Source organism: Falco peregrinus, chromosome 6, assembly GCF_023634155.1.
Source record: "Falco peregrinus isolate bFalPer1 chromosome 6, bFalPer1.pri, whole genome shotgun sequence".
Lineage (NCBI taxonomy): Eukaryota > Metazoa > Chordata > Aves > Falconiformes > Falconidae > Falco > Falco peregrinus.
Window position 1 is genome coordinate 12759589 of NC_073726.1, and position 16682 is coordinate 12776270.

The 16682-nt window shown below is 43.2% G+C and overlaps 1 protein-coding gene across 5 annotated transcripts in view; it reads left to right on the top strand.

Annotated features, from left to right (window-relative positions):
* Positions 1–12854, top strand: part of LOC101924529 (ankyrin repeat domain-containing protein 26-like) — a 59318-nt gene extending 46464 nt beyond the window's left edge. For 4 of the 5 annotated variants that reach the window (XM_055807389.1, XM_055807390.1, XM_055807391.1 and 1 more), the window contains 6 exons: positions 761–1042; positions 1729–1964; positions 2725–2971; positions 6779–6835; positions 9744–9789; positions 11258–12854. In XM_055807389.1, the coding sequence (XP_055663364.1) occupies positions 761–1042; positions 1729–1964; positions 2725–2971; positions 6779–6835; positions 9744–9789; positions 11258–11406 (1017 nt within the window). In that variant the 3' untranslated portion in view covers positions 11407–12854. The remainder of the gene's footprint in view (positions 1–760; positions 1043–1728; positions 1965–2724; positions 2972–6778; positions 6836–9743; positions 9790–11257) is intronic. The other variant, XM_055807394.1, reaches the window with a different exon arrangement.
* The last annotated feature ends 3828 nt before the right edge of the window (positions 12855–16682 follow it).

Genomic DNA, 16682 nt, shown 5'->3' on the forward strand with positions numbered 1-16682 from the left:
CTTTCAAGTGTTTACTATGCTGGTTTCCTCCACTTTTTTAAAAATAAAAGATGGGATATCATGTTTTATGGTTAATAGGTATAAATAATGTATGTTTCTGGAGGGGGAAAGAAGGGGATAGAGCTGTAGTTGACCAATGGGAACTATGGGAAGTCTGATATTTCCTGGAAATCTTTTGCAAACAAACTGCAGCTCTGGCCTAAAGAGACTGCCTTCTACCGCCACCGCTGTAAAAGCTGTGGTCTGAACCACTATTTCCAGATCTGTTAGCGTAATGGAAGAAAAGGGTACCCATTTCTTGTCTTGTCAGTTCTGTAATGAAGCTTTGACTGCGTGACAGCATGTAAAAATTCCTCTGAAGCACGATACATGTTTTTTTTCTTGATGAAACCAGAATGTGGCTGTGATGTAACCGGGTATGGGTGTGTTTAATTTTCCATGATCATATGAACATCTCACAGATGAATAGCCCTAGTCCTTTTCAACCTAGCCCTATGGGTGTAATGCCGCTAGTTTGGTACCTCTTGGTCTGTGACCCACTGCAGAACTGATAAAGGATGGGAACGTGAGGAATACTATCAGAAATTCTGTGAAAGCTCTTCTTGTTTTAAAAGAAGAGCCTGGTTTCACTTTTGTTCTAATACTGAATCAGCAGATGATAAATGCAGTCTTGATGGCCAACTCCTTTACCAGTTTTCACAGAATTGACTAATTTTAGATCCCTCTGAGTTCCCTTTTTGTTCCCCTCTTCTGTCTACAGGTTGATGAACTTTCCCAGCAGCTGGAGATAGAGTCTAAAAAATGCATGCAGCTAGAAGCACAAAATCACGATTTGCAAGAGGAGCTGTCCACCATGCGTGGGAACCATGAAAAACTGGAAAAGAGCAAAAGCCAGCTGAAAGAAGAGGTGGCTAATCTCAAACACCATGTGGATACTAACATGGTGGATCGCAGCTATTTAGAACAATACAAAAAAGAGGTGGAAGAACGAGCTGAACAAGAAATAAGACAAAAACTGCAAGAAGTCAATCTGTTTTTGCAGGTAAGTTAATTTCTTATGTGTGTCTGTTATATACTTTTGTTTTGGTTGTCATTTTTAGGGGTTTGGGGTTTTTTTGGTGCCTGATTCCATGTGTTACGTTATACTTCTGTTTTTCCTGAAGGGCAGTGGGAGAAGGGGATATGGTTGGGCAAGATGCTTTCATGTGTGTGCAATGTGCCTGCAGGCCCTGAATCAGAAGCTTGCCCAAGGTAGATTTTCATTTTGCAGTTCTTGGAGGGGTATCACTGTCCACGGGTCTTGTACTCATTGTTTATCCTTGAATGGGTATTGCAACTTAGAGTTGTCGCAGCCAGACATACACATCTTCCTTAGTCATTGTACAGGGGACAATGCTCAGAAAAGAAGTCACCACAGTTGCAGGGTGGGGTGTGAGGGTGAGGCAGACTCATAATTTCTTTGAGGAATGCTATGCCCTGTCCTACAGAGGTAGCGTTCTTTCATCAGTAGCTTGGATGAATAATAGTGCTAAGGTGGGGGTTCTTTCCGAATGAAAAGAATTATTTAATGTGGTAGTTCCAGGGTTCTGCCCTGGTCGCTGATGGCAGTGAGGAGGCCCAGTTGCCTCGCTGAGTAAAGCTGGGCCCTTGAAACTGGGTACATGCAATTGACTGGCGAGGAGAGTTCTCTTTTTCTTTGCGGTGGTTGAAAGTACGTATCTACTTCAGACGCAGGCAGCTTCCCAGGACAGATTAGAACAAATCAGAGCCAGTCATCATGCTTCACTGAGAAACCAGCTAAAACACAGAATTCGAGACCTCGAACGTGAACTGGACAGGATAAAAAATACCCAACAAGACAGTATTTTTCAAAAAGAATCCACACAGGCAGAAGTGGAAAAGTACAAAGACCTGTATCTGGAGGAAGTAAAAAACAGAAGATGCCTAGCAAATAAACTGGAAAGGTAAGTCCATGCTTTTTTGGGGTGGTAATAAGATACTACTTTTTTCCTCAAGCAGTTTTCTTCATTAAATACCCTTTCTACATCTGGTCAGCATTATGCACAAGATAGCATATTTGTGGTGAAAGTACCTTAAGGCTCCCCCCTCTTCATTGGAACTATCTTCATTTCTCTTCAGTGTTCCAGCAGTAACACCACCAATCATGGGCGTTAATAGGATATTTTTGAAGTTGATTTTGTTTTAACAGGCAGCCTTTTTGCCAGTCTCTAATCTCCTCTTCTTATTCTAAGTGTGGCAGAAAAGATAAATTTCATGTCCTCTACTGCTTGAATAAGGATAGGCCCTTCAGAGAGCAGCGTTTGATGCTGTGAAGCGACATCAACAAAAATCTTTTGGCTTCCATTTTAGCAGCACGCCTTAGGTTTAAGCTTTCTTTAGGAAAGGAAGGGTAGCCCAGAGTTCTTACGCAGGCGATGTACCTTTCAGGAAAAGCTATGTAAACACACGGTGTGCACAGACTGCTTTGAGGCCTGAATGCTGAGAAGTCCAAAGTATTGGTTAACTCTTGCTGCTTCTTGCAGGTGGTGTGACTACTTAGAAATAGGCTCTCCAAAAAACCTCAGATCAAATCACGGGGATTTTTTTAGACCCTCTTAATCCTTTCCGCTTTCAGAAGTCAAATAATAGTCAAAGACCTGGAGGGTAACTTTGCAGAAGTGTTACTACCAAGGATAATTCTTTGTGTGCTTCTGAACATTTCAGAGCTAATGAGAGACTAGCAGAAGCCAACGCTAAGCTCCTTCAGGCGCGCCATAGAAGCAAACCTTTAATTGCAAGTAGCGTTGTCACTGGAGGTCTGGCTGCAAGTCCAGTTCTGTATTCAACTGAACTGGGACATATTGGCAACAATCTGGCACTGAACAGAAGTCTAAGTCTAGGAGGAAGCTTCCTAAGCCCAGCCGTGAATACGTTAGCATCAAGAAACAGAGTTGAAGCCTACGTGGCTAAGGTAAGCGTCTTTAAATACTGTTCTCAACTAGTGTTGAAGCGTATCTGTAAGCAAGGTTGTGCTTTTCAGTCTAAACTTAGAATCCATTTATAGTTCCAAACCATATGCTCTCATATGCCAGAACAAATTGCTCATCATCAAAACAGTACACAACTAGGTGGTAGAACTGAAGACTTTTGGTCATCAGGCTTGTACAAGTTTCCAAAAGTGCTCAAAGACCAAAAAACACTGAGATCTAAATGATGAAGAGAAACTGCGATAAAGAATACTGTGGCATAGGAAGCTCCCAGATAGCTCTTCAGTAAAATTTAATGTGGCTGTCCCACCCCTGGCAGTGCTCAAGGCCAGGCTGGATGGGGCTTTGAGCAACCCTGTCTAGCAACCCATGGCAGGGGGTTGGAACTGGATGATCTTTAAGGTCCCTTCCAACCCAGCCCATTCTATGGATGACCTGTTATTAAAACAGCTAACTTCATGATGAGTGCAAAATCCCATCGGACATCTATGTTTGAGACACCTTTTCCTTCTTCACTGATCTTCGTTTTAGCAGTTTCTTCACCAGAACTTGTTTTAGTACAATACCAACAAAGGGATGCTTCAAAAATAGGATGATATGAACAGGATCACGTAACTTCTCACTTGAGTGTGGGATGTATGCTATGCATAGGAGGCATTTGTTTTTGTAGGTCCTGCTATGTGGTGTTATATGTAACTGCTCCTCAGGAAGTCTTCAGAGCTTTCTGATTTTGTACAAAAGCTGCAACCTCTGCAATACCTCTGGTCAAAGTATGCCCTGTAATTAGCAGTCAGCATGATCGCACATCCCTCACAGAATGGTAAACATGATGTCATAAGACTTGGAAACCAGATGTCAGTAGTTGTAATCAGTTTCCCACCTAGCGTAGGACTGAGGCATGGACAAGCCTATTCAGTCAGTGTTCTGTCCCTCACATATTCTGTCACTGAACAAATGTGAGGAGTATTTGTTCACTTTTAAGTCTTACCTCGGTTCAGTGGTCCCACCTACAGCGGAAAGAATCCATTTCACTAAGATGTCTGCATACTGCACCTGGTTTAAGAAAAAGAATAAAAACCCAAACAAGAAAACAAAAATAGGCAAAGCAGTGTGTAGGTAATGCGTAGCAGTGGCAGTTAAGAGATAACTTCTCTGTATCATTGTGAATGTGTTTTTGTGTCAGAGGGGTGGCCATAACACTACACAAAGAACGTGGGAGGCAATTAGTACAGTACCATCTGCAGGGATTATGCAGCATGCAAGCAGTAGAAAGGAGGCAAGATTCAGGGATCCACTGCAAAACTGAAATAAGGAGAAAGCCAGGACAAGGGAACAAGAGGGACAGGCAGCAGGGAGCAAGTGAGGGCAGGGAAAAACGTCAGAGAGATGGGAGCGAGATGTTACAAGAAGAAAAAGGCAAAGAAGGAAACCATCCCACTTCTAGGAAAAAAGCTGTCCTAGTTTAAAAGAAAAGGGTTTAACAGTTGTGGTTTCTTTTTTTGAAGAAGAAACAGGAAAAAAAGAATAACCTCCCTGTGACTAAATGCAGCTGCACATCTTTTTGTGATATTTCTTCCTGTGATCACCAGTTAGGGAACAACTGAGACTAATTGTAATGGCACTGTTTGTAGCCTCAAGTCACCTGATGTTCGATGTATTCAGGGAAGTCTTAAAACCTGATCTTCTCTTGAGTCCTTCAGAAAAAAGAAACTTGAGTTCTCAGAGGTGCAGTAGTTGCTAGAGGACGTGCATCTAAGTGAGTATTTCACTTAGAACTGCTGGCTTAATTTTTCTCAGTTGGGTGCAGTATGTCATGTGTGTAACGTGCATCTGAAAGAAGGGGATTGAATTGGAACGTAAGACACTTAAGAAGTAACAAAAGGGAAAAACTGCACATATCCCTCTGCATACAATAATGGGTGGCAAATCAAAATCAGTTTCCAAATTCAAAATTACCAGATGCACAGTCTGTGCTGTCATTTCCACAGGAGTCCCATGCCATTCAGGAGGCAAGCTGGAGCATGAGGGAGGAGTTCAGAGATTCTAGTTTTAGTCTATTTTGAAATGCTTTGCTGCTTGTGCTGCTTAGTATTCTGTCTGTTCACCAGACTGTTTCAAGACAGAAGAATTTCGCTGACTCTAAGCCTTTTCTTCAATTCAGTGTTTACTTCAGTTATGCCTCAGGTTTGTTTTCCCACTAACCTGGTTCCCTTCTACAGAATTTGCCTTGCCTTTAAATTCAGGATGCGCAGTGCTGCCTTGGCTGGAGATTACAAATGCTTCTGCCACTAAAGCTCGTAATGACAGGGAGTTACGAAGCTTAAATTGCAGTGTGCCTCAGGTAGTCCTTTTGCACTTCTTTTTTTTAGTCAAAGGTCTCTTCAGATTTGGCGTTCCTTGTAGTAGCTTCCTCAAGGTGAGAAAGGTTATTGGAAGCAGAGAACATGCAAGCCATTCTTAAGAGGAAGATGTTGATGTAAATTTTGTTTGTGCAGAAGCTTTGAGAGAGCTTCAGGGGCAAAGAGGTGAAAATAGTCCACACTGCTGTTATTCAAAGTGATGGTGTTTATTCCCACATCCACTGCAGCTGTTGGAAAAAACACTGGTAAACGATGCTGACAGGAGGAAGAAGTGCTCCACTAGCAAATGGACACGGTTTCTTCTTTAGACTTAACTAAGGAATTTGGTGTTTAAAGGCTTGAAAGATTGCACCGTTTTCCTAAACATGAGGCGTGAATATCAGTGATTACACATAGAGCCTTACATGTTGAAGATGGTCATGTCGCAAGTTCAGCAAAAAATGAGCATGTTATTCTTAAAAAAAGCATAAAGAAATGTGTTCCATTACAGTATAGCCCCTTCCCCTTCATCAAATATATATGCTACAGAAATGAGTAACCCTGAAGTGGAAGTGCAAAAGGATCTTTAAAAATACAAAAAAGTTCGTATTGGCACAAGTTTATTAACCAGTAGAATCCCAATCCCATGCAAATGTCTTTGGGTTTTTTTGGTGGTTTTTATTTTTATTAGAACTCCAGTAGTGTGGAATAAATTACAAGTACTTGACAAATTCTGTGCATGTAATTAGACAGTGACTGTAGCAATGAGCAATTCATTATGTTCTGGAAGGAGGTTGACTGAAACTTGTTCCGTTTCATAGTAGGACTTGTGTCGTAAGAAGGATGTACGTGCATGTTGCCTCTCCTTTACAGGAATAAAGAGATCTTTGATGGGGTCTTTTTGTCTTTTTATGATCTGATGTACTGATTCCCAAGCTGCTGATGAATTGGCGTGTCACCATCCAGAACTAAATTGAATCAAGATGATGAAACACAAGTACGAGGCACTGTTAGTGGTCTGTGTACTGTAATTTCAGACCTGCTGCCTTAGTCCATAGACTAAGGCAAGGAGTGTCTCCTGCAAGCGCTGCAAGGAGATTTTGGGACTGGAGTCCTGTTGTTAGGTTTAACAAATGACAAGCTTAAATCCTAACAGTTGTGCCAAAGGCTGGTGAAAATGAACGTGGGTGTCTTGATAGAAAAGGATAGTGAACTCTGCAACCAGGGTGAATCAGTGGATAAATGAAACCAGTTTTGCTACGTAATGTGGGAAGGGAAATGTCTGCTTCCTACTTAATCCTTCAATTTCTGTTCCGTTTCTGATTTGGTTTTCTGCAGTCTTGTAGCAGTCTTTATTGTTAGCTTTTTTACTTGCTTCATTTACATGTAGGCCATGTTCTTGTTTCTCACTGAAGACCTGTGAACTTAAGGCCGTTTTTCTTTCTTCTTCAGCTCCTTAATCAAAAATCTGTCCGTCTCTCTCTTCTCTGCAGCCAGATACATGGCAAGGTTTGTAGCCAGCATTGTTTAATGTTGGGTGGTATTTTATACTGGAAATGTTGTCTATTTATGCTGTTAGGTTTTGATTACAACTTACTGATGTATTCACATTTTCCTAACACTGCACGTATTTTTGAACTTTAGTTTGTCCAAGTGAAAGAATGACTGTTGCAGAGTACTTTCCTGCTTTATGTATTTGTAGTGTTACGGCTTCTGTGGTAGTTAACCATCTGAAAGATGATAATCTATGGATTTAATCTGTTAGCATGGAACTTCTTTGAACTATAGGAGTAGGCTGGTTTACCCTCCTTGCCAGTTCTCATATTCAAAAAGTTCTCGGTGGTCACAGCAGTTGTGTCTGGAGTACCAGTACTGTTCTGAAGTTGAGTTCCTAGACTCTGAGCGTCATCTCATGGAGTCTTACTGGATCCAGCTCACTTTGTGCTGAAGCAGCCTGTGTGGATAAGTAGTAAGTCACCACCACTTTCTGAAAAAGAACTGTTGAGAAGGTGACTGCTGCAAATGAACACCTGGTGTGTTAACTGCCTGCCTGAAGAGATGTGCGGTGAGGTGAGAGCTACCCGCTCAGGAGGTTTGGGATACTCAGCTGTGATGCCTTTCCCAGGGGTGTGGGGGGAAGGAGAACAGTGGAGGCAAGTTAAGGTCCGCAGAGGTGTATTTTGCCTGGCTCTTCATCCATTCCCTTTTCAGAAATCAGTGTATTGGCTTTATTTCCACCTATTTTTCTTCCCTCAGACATGGGTGAGAATCACAAAGACATTGATGGAATGAATAAGAGAAAAACAAGATCTTTTTCTTCGCTTGATCGATTCATACATGTTGCAGAGGGTCCTGTGGACCTTCTAGTCATTGTGAAGACTCCAGAAACCAGGGAAAGTGGTTTCTTCTAACACCTCAACTACTGCTTCTTTGCTTGGGATTGGTCCTGGGTTTGGGTCTTATTTTGGTCTAGGCATTAGTTTACCTGCTTTTTTCTGTTACCTGTGTCTCATCTCAGGTGTTAGGGGGTCCTTTCTCCCCAGGATTTTGCTTCTGCTTGTACCTGCTTGAAAACAATTAGAGATCGGGGGGGGGGGGGGGGGGGGGTGTGTGTCCTTTTCCATTGTTCATGAAGCTCTGTTGGCACAGAGTATTTCAATGAAGTATCACAGGGTGGTGCTTCTCCTGGAGGAGCTGGTGAATTTGGTCACAGCTGTCCCTGTGTTCCTGGAGAGAGGAGCCCTTCCCTCCGCTTTGCTGGTTTACAGCCCCGCTTCTTTGACCCTTGCAGCTACTGCCTGTTACTGCTTCTCTTATGAGGGTAAGCAGAGCAGTTTCCTTCCTGAGGCTCTTGCTCTCTCTGTCCTGTTGAGTACATTGTACAGTGTTTCCATTCTTCTTGTTGTCATGTTGCTAGGTGGGTCTGCTCATTTCATAAAATAAATGCTTCTTCCCCCAGGAATTCAGTACTAAAATCAGAGAATCACAGAATGGGTGAGAGTGGAAGGAGCCTCTAGAGATCATCTAGTCCAACCTCACCCCGGCTGGAAGCAGGGCCAGCCGTAGCAGGTTTCTCACTGTTCTGTCCGGCCAGGTTTTATACGTCTCCAAGGATGGACACTGCACAACCTTTTCTGGGCAACTTGTTCCAGTGTTTGTCCATGCTTAAAATTATTTTTTTTAAAAAAGTATAAAAATCCTTACGTTAAAATATCCTCTATTTGGATTTGTGCCTGTTCCTCTTGTTCTTTTGCTTGGCACCACTGAGAAGAGTCTGGCTCCATCATCTTTACTCTCCCCACCAGGTATTTATACACATCGATAAGGTCCCCCTGAGCTTTCCTGTACTCCAGTAAAGAAACAGTTGCAGCTCTCAGCCTCTCCATATAGCTCACAAGGTCCAAGCCCTGCAGCGTTTTCATGGCCATCATAGGCCTGGAAGCTGTATGATATCTATTTTGAAATTCGCTTCTGTGTGTCACAAATTTGATGGAAAAAATGTAGGAATAACAAGTATCATCAAATGTAAACAGCAGCATATAGCGCTTGGACTACTGACTCTTAAAGAGATGTGATTCCTTCTTGTGAAGGCTTCTGAAGGCAGAATCATAAGTGAGAATAACTTAATTGGTAACAGTACCGACTTTCTAGGGGACAAAAGGTATAAGTGCTCCTTTCTAGTGATCCAGCCTGATTCCAGCTACATAACAAATCCCACAGCACTTGCTGCGTAGAAGCTGTAGCTGTGGTTATCTTTTCTTAGTACAAAGTTTGCAAGAAAAAATTGTGTGCGCTTTTGTATTTTTATAAATGTGTGTCATGGTATTTGCAATTACAATAAAGAAAAATTTTGGCGTGGTCTGTAGGAGCTCTTTCAATTTCCCATCTTAAAGTGGAGAAAAGAAGAATATCGGCACACGCTTTTTTCTATACAAACGGTATATGTCAATCCTGCAGCAGCTGCTGTTGCGCCTCTTCTCTTTATGAAGTTGCAGGAGCCAGGCTCAGCTGGCTGATTTGTCCCCGGGGATGGCATTTGTCCATATCTCGGCATCTAGCTGACATTCTGTTCATGTGTTTGATGCTAAACTGTAGCCATACCTTCATTGTAATAACTGCGCTAGGCTTTCTTGCTTTCTTCCTGTGTATTTTTTTAACTGCCCAGTTATAATCCAGCTGGTGAGTTACAGATTGTTTTGTGCTACAGTTAACGTTGCTGAGCAATGAGGCGGCTGCAGCCTGCCTGACCAAAAGTTTCTCTTTAGTAAAAATCAAACCCCAAACCAAGATGTCTCTGTTTGGAATGATATTTTTAGGTTTTATCTCATTATGTGTGGGTTTTAAGAATGTTTTAGAAGTTTAATATTAGAAAAATGTAAATGTTAAAATATTAACTGTATTTTCTGTATAATTCTAGGTACGGCAGGAACTAGATGAAAAAATCACTAAAGAACTTGAACAAGGTAATGTGTCATTATGTTAGTTTTTAAGGAAAGAGTGTTCCTAACTCTTGAACATAATGGCTTGAAAGCTGTCAAGTTCCTGTGCTAAGCATAGGGGTTTTTTCTGCTAGCTTTCCAGTTTAGACTTGAACATGAAAAATTCCTGCTTACCGAAACATTGTGTAGAATGTTACGCAGTTGCCTGAAAAAACCAAGTGCAAAGAAAACTAACCCATTTCCTCTACACAGGTGGCTTAAGCTGAAGTCACCTTTTGCTAGAGTGAATCCTTGAGCACAAACATCAAACATAAAAGAAGCCCTGAGATTTTCATAGACTTCAGCCATCACTGCTTCTTCCAAGTGCATCAGTTGCATTCCGCACTAAATCAGACCACACATGTTCTCTGCTGTTGGGTCTGGATTTTTGCTGTTTCTTATTCACTGCTTGTATTTGTAGCTTATATGTTGCAGTCTTTTTTGAATAAGCAAGAAAAACATAATTAGTGATAAAAGATACCTTTTCTTGAGGAAAAGATCATTTAGGAGTGCTTAGGCAAACGTAAGTTGAATGCTTTTAACACATAGCATAAAACATGCTCTATAATAGGAGGCCAGGTGTCCAAAGAGGAATTCCACCTATTTCATGGTAGTTGCTCCTCTGGAGTCACTGCTTTGCTTTGCAGTGACTGGTGCTATTTCAAAGCAGGTAGCCCTTGAGAGAATTTCCTTCTGTTCCTGCATGCTTTTAATAATACAGAGAGTGTTTAGCTGTAGCTTCACAGCTCTTTGCATGTGTCCAAATGGACACAAAGCCATCACATTTCATCCACGTGCATTTTGGACATAATTGTGCATCTGCTAGGTGTCATAGAGTGCGTTTGGTTTCAGGACCTTCTCTGAAAAATGTGGCTGGAGAAGGATAGTAAAGGTGGGTTTGCTTTCATTGAGTATGTGTTTTTGTGGAGGAAAGAGGGTTTTGCCAGGGTGAGTTACAAAGACATGCCTCAAAGAAAGTGCCAGGCTAGGAGACTTGTCCTGGCCTGACTGCATTGCACAGATGTTTGCATTTTCACAGGCGGATTCTTTTTAAGTGTGTCACAGAGAATGCAGAAGCTGGTTTTTAGGAGTAGAGTTCCAATAAATCGCTGCTTTGAACGTGTAACGAAAACAGATACTTGAGGTTCAAGAGGGGGCTCAATTTAGCACCGGTGTAAGCAGGAGTCATTTGTGGATTCCCTGAAGATGTTCAATGTGTAGCCTATAGAATTTCTTTCACTGGCTTTAGAAATGCTGTTGACTGGTAAGTAAATGTGGAAAAAGATTGTTTCTTCCTTTGTGCCTAGCCCTTTGATTGTTATGTTCCCTTGGAAGTTTTTAAATCTCTTTCTGGACTGTAGTCTCTCCAGTTACCCATAATGTTTTTATAGTGACTGATTTGGCCCTGTCTAGTGTAAAAGCAACACTGGAATCTCGTCTCTCTTCTCCCTAGCCACTGCTGAACTTGAAACTGGATCTGCCGGAGCTTCTCCCATGGTATCTACTGATGGATCTTCAAGAAATATCCATGTTGACCAGGATCCCCTTTGCAGGGCGATACAGGAGTACCGTGATGTTTTAACCAAAAATTACCTGATTTGAACAGAATGCTGGGAAAAAGTTCTGGAAATCATTTTGTTTACATAGTGCATCTATAGTTTCTCATCCCACAGTTCAGATGTGAAAATGCGTTTAGTGCAATCTGAATATAAACTCTAAGTCTATTAAATGGATGTCAAGCACATTGCACTTGCCTGTTGGTTTATTGATGCATAGTTGTTTTATTTTGCACTCACCATAAGAAGCCTACGTATTTTTTTCTGACTAGCAGAATGACTCATCTTGATTCCTGAGCTTGACAGAATTGTCAAAATGTTTCGTATTAAGGTAGATGCATTACTTTTCTCCGCTGATGTCCTGTGTTTTAACAAAAACGTTCCCTTTGTTCTGCTTGATCCTTTCACCCTATGTGTTTTTTAATGTTTCAAGTGTTATTTTAATGCTTAGGATGTCATTTGATGTGATTTGAGCCTGCTGCTTCAGTCCAGATGCTGTAAATATTTCTGTGGATAAAGTGAAGTCTTTACGTTTCATGCTGGAGAACAGAGCACTTTACATTGCTGTCACTTTATGCGCCTTAGGTTTAAAATTACTGTGAGTGTATAGTAGTGCCAAGAATGTTATGTGGCGGTTTTGGTATGTTTGTTTTGTATCACAGAGCGGGTGAGGTTGGAAAGGACCTCTGGAGGTCACCTGTTCTAGCTCCCCTGCTCAAGGAAGACCACCTAGAGCTGGTTGCCCAAGATCGTGCTGGCTTTTATCTCCCAGGATGGAGCCTCCACGGCCTCGTGGGCAGCCTGTGCTAGTGCTCCGTCACCCTAATAGTAAAGAAACATTTCCTGATGTTCAGCCTCAACCCTCCGTGTTTTGGTTTGCGCCCATTGCCTCTCACAGTATTCGTGTTGAGGTTTGTATCAAAAATCGCTGCAGCTGTAGACATTCACAGTTACTACATCAGCAGCTGTGGGGCACCTGAAACACTTCATGCGCGGGAAAAATGAATGTTAATATATTAATTTGCAGTCTCCTCAGTACTTTCCAAAACTTGTATGATAGGATAGCCAATCTTTTTGTTGCAGCTAGCAGCTGATGGTATGGTGGCTGTAGCCCAGATGTTAGCCAGTGTTCTGGGACATTTGTGTCAATAAAAGCAGCAGTTTTACTTATTTCAGGGAGTTAGCTGTTGTTACTGAAGATCTGCGTTGTCGTTTCCTGTCCACAGAACTCAGTAGTGATCAGAAGATGATAGAGCAAAGTCCCAGTTCTGGAAAAGGAAGAATGGTTGTCGCCAGATGAATTAAGACTGGAAAAATTTGGGGGTTTTACTCACTAATTCAAGGACTTGAGTTAACAGGCAGTGAGGAAAGCGATGAATGTTGCTGTGACACTGTTCCTTTTTATATGAATACATATTTGTGAAGTTAATATACTGTATTTAATTCCAGATATTGTTTCAACTTGAAATTTAATAAACTCTGTCATCTAGTATATGTCTTTGTTTTATAGTTCCCCTTCTTGACATGACTTTCTACCCCTTTCCCTAACCGTACAGCTCTCCCGAGCTCTCCTCTGCTCGCTTCAGCTCTGTTCACAGCTGCACCTTCAGCCTGTCCTGGAGGCCAGGTGAAAGGCCAGCACGTGTGTATGTCCTTTTCCACAATTGTTAAGACCACGGACTGGAGTTGTGGTATTGCTAATGCTCAGTTCCCAGACTCTTCCTGTATTTTAGAGCAATCCTTCCTGTGGTTTGGGCGGAAGGTAGCAGGTGAGCTTCTGGTGGCCATGAAACGCTGGGAAATCCCACAGGTTTTGATCCCATGGGGAGCCAGCCAATGTGTAGCTGCAAAGGCAAAAGGTGTAACGGAATTTCTCCAGCCTGCACCAGAGTGGTCACAGAGAAGTGACTTTCTAGTGTCCCTCCACAGAGGAAGCAGGGACAGAACATCCTGACATTCACTTTGTGTTGTCATTGTGATGAACTCAGACACGACCCGTGCTCAAGTTTCTTAACCTGCGCTCTGCTGCCAGTTGTTAGTGAGAGGGGAAAGCTCTTGGCTGGTGGAGCAGCAGAACAGAAATTCAGTGTTGGCATCTGCCATAACAGGCATTGATAGCAGTTATGATGAGGGTGAGGGGAGTAAAGAGAAGTCCAGGCAATTCCTTCACTTGAAAGTCCATCTCCAGTGTCACTGGGGGGCAGGAGAGGGCATGGCACTTAAGGGAGGCTCCTGAGGCCTGGAAGATGGGGAACGTCTGTCCCATCTTCAAGGGCAAGACAGAGAAGCTGGGGAACTACAGCCTTATCCTGCTGCCTGGGAAGGTGATGGAGCACATACTCTGGAAGCCGTTTCCAAAGATGTTAGGGACAAGAAGTTGGTAGGGAAGAGCCAGCATGGGTTTGCAAAGGGTGAAATGGTGCCACACTAATCTGGTACCTTTCTAGCGATGTGCGAGTAATCGAGTGGACAGAGGAGGAGCAGTGCGTGTTGCTGACCTTGACTTCAGCAAGGCTTTCTCTGGCTTGTGCATTAACAGTCAAGTTCAGGTTTTGGAACTTCCGGATCTCTTTCCAAAGAAGAAAGCAAGTGTGTTTCTTGATTTCTTTGCTAAGATACATTAGAAACCCTTTTCGGTCAGTAGCTACAAGCAGGTTGCAGATCTTTGCAATCACTTGTATGGAATAAACAATTCTGTTTCAGAAAATCTTATTATGCCAGTCACTTTTTCCTCATGAGCAAATGTGTCAGAAGTTTTGCAGGTTTTGCTGTCTTCAAAATGTGTTGAGTCATGGCTACAAAACATTAGTTTTTCATTGTTACTTATTAGCAGAGTAGCAGTTGAGTAGTGCTACTGCAGCACTAGTATGTCTGCACAGCGAGTCCTGGCTTCTGAAACGTCCAGGCATTTGCTTATAATTCATTGCTGATGGCTGCCACTCTGTTTCACTGATGCTTTGCAGAGGGAACATAAATCCGGTGTCCCGTAAGCATGCTGACCAACTCCGTCCTGTTTTCATCCTGCCTCTACCCTAGAAGTACCTCTCACCACACTTACCTGGCTACAGAGATAAAGCACTTGTTAATCAAAACAGACAAGCTACACATTCTATATACCTAGGAAAGCCTTGGTAAATGCTGCTTTACTGCTGGCTGTCAGCGAGAAGCGGAGGTTACTGGCTGCTGGGCAAACCAGTGTTAACATCGAGCAGGACCACGAGGGAAAGCCTAGGCAAGTCACGGAACTTCAGTGATGACGTGTCTGTTTTCTGGTTGCCAGTGAAAACCCTGCTCTCAAATGGGGGTGGCTGGTTCCTGCTGCTTGTTGGGAACCACCTGAAAGTGGTGCCGTGTCGCGGGTTAACCCCGGCTGGTAACCAAGTGCCACGCAGCCCCTCGCTCACTGCCCCCTCACCCAGAGGGATGGGGAGGAGAGTTGGAAAGGAATGTAAAACTCAAAGGTTGAGATAAGAACAATTTAGTAATTGAAACAGAATAAAAATGAAAGAGCAATAATGACGGTAACAGTTATAATGGAAGGGGCGAGGGAAAGAAGATCCAGAGGAAGAAAGGAACACGAGGTGCACAACGCAACGGACCGATGCCCAGCCAGTCCCCAAGCAACAACCCCCCTGCCCCAGCCAACCCCAGGTATATATATACCAAGCACGACGTCCCATGGTATGGAATACCTCTTTGGCTGGTTCAGGTCAGCAGACCTGGCTGTGTCCCCTCCCAACCCCTCGTGCCCCTCCAGCCTTTTTGCTAAGAAGGCCTGAGGGACTGAAAAGTCTCACATCAAAGCCAAAACACAGCACTGTGCTAGCTCCTAAGCTAATTAACGCCATCCCAGCTGAAACCAGGGCGTGCTGCTACCACACCTGACAATAGGCAAGCTCACTATGCTGAAGCAGAGCTGTGTCCTGTTCTATAAAGCAGGGAACTGATCTTCTGTGCAGGTGTTTATCTTTCATAATTTCCGACTAAGCATCTGGACCAGTAACCTAGCGTCTTTAGTACTTGACCACACACTATTTGCACACAGCGAGTGCATGCCCAGGGTTCTTTTTTTCATTTTGTCTGTCCCATGCAAACAGTGCAGGCAAATCGCATGTGACCAAGGGAATTTCAGTTTGTTCCTGCTCCCCACTGCCAGTGTTCCTTGCACCCCAGAGCAAGGAGTTCAAACAAAGCATGCCTTTCTTAAGCAAGGCAGAAATGTATGAGACTTTGAACAAACAGCACGCCAAGAGATGTTTCCCACTACCAAACCACATCTCTTCAACTATGCCTATTAGTGGAGCATTTTCTCTAACGTGAGCTTTGGTTTCTTTCCTATCCACCACACCTCCAGCTCCAGACCATAGTGTCAGGCAATTCCTACTGCCAAATCCAGTAGGCTGATGAGGATGTGACAGTACAAAAACATGTATAGCTACATATACAAAGATACATGCATGTAGGTACGTCTGTAGACAGAGATACCTAGCTAGGTACAGGTACTACAGCGTGGATCTCTCTAGCAGCCTACAGGATTTGGCAAGCCCCTTCCTCCGGGTCCTTAATTTGGGTTCCTGCCCACCCTTGGGCCTCTCTGCTCCCCTGAGCTGGTGCAGATGGGCCTCTGAAGAGCTGGCAGCTCCCGTGATGGGCCTGGGTGCAGCTGGAGCAGGGTATTATTCCAGTGTCCCACCCCACCTGCACCCTGTCTCTTTTGTGGGGGGCAAGCAGAAAAGCTTTTATCACAGAATCCAACACTTGATGACTCGGTGCCTCACCGCCTTCCAGCATGCATATGGGTCAGATTTCTCACCAGTGTCACTTGTACCCATTATTTACCCATAAAACCCCAAGAAATTGGCAAAACGACCTTTGGCTGGTGTTGACTTACACTCTTAATGGCTGTCCCAATCTCTCCTCATACCAGCGTCCGGTAACTTAACATTGCTGTTGGCTAACTGATTTCTTTTAACTTCTAAAACAGATTAACATCACTGAACGCTTAAAGAAATAGCAGTGTGAAAGACAACTTCTTAATCTGCTTATAATTATAATGTCTTTGCATGCCTTTTCCTAGTACAGCTAGCCTGAGAAGACTGTGGGAATCACCATCACAACACACCTCTTCTACACGACAGCCAGAAGCACAAGGTGCAGGTGCTGGGAGGTATCAGGATACCTAGAAAAGGCCCCTAGGACAAGGGGTTGACAACCAGTTTTTCAACTTTTAATACACCATCAGTTTGATTCATGCCTCCTCTCACCCCCTGGTTACATATTGCCAGTAGCAGATGGTGTTGACTGTTTGCACCTGCAAATCAA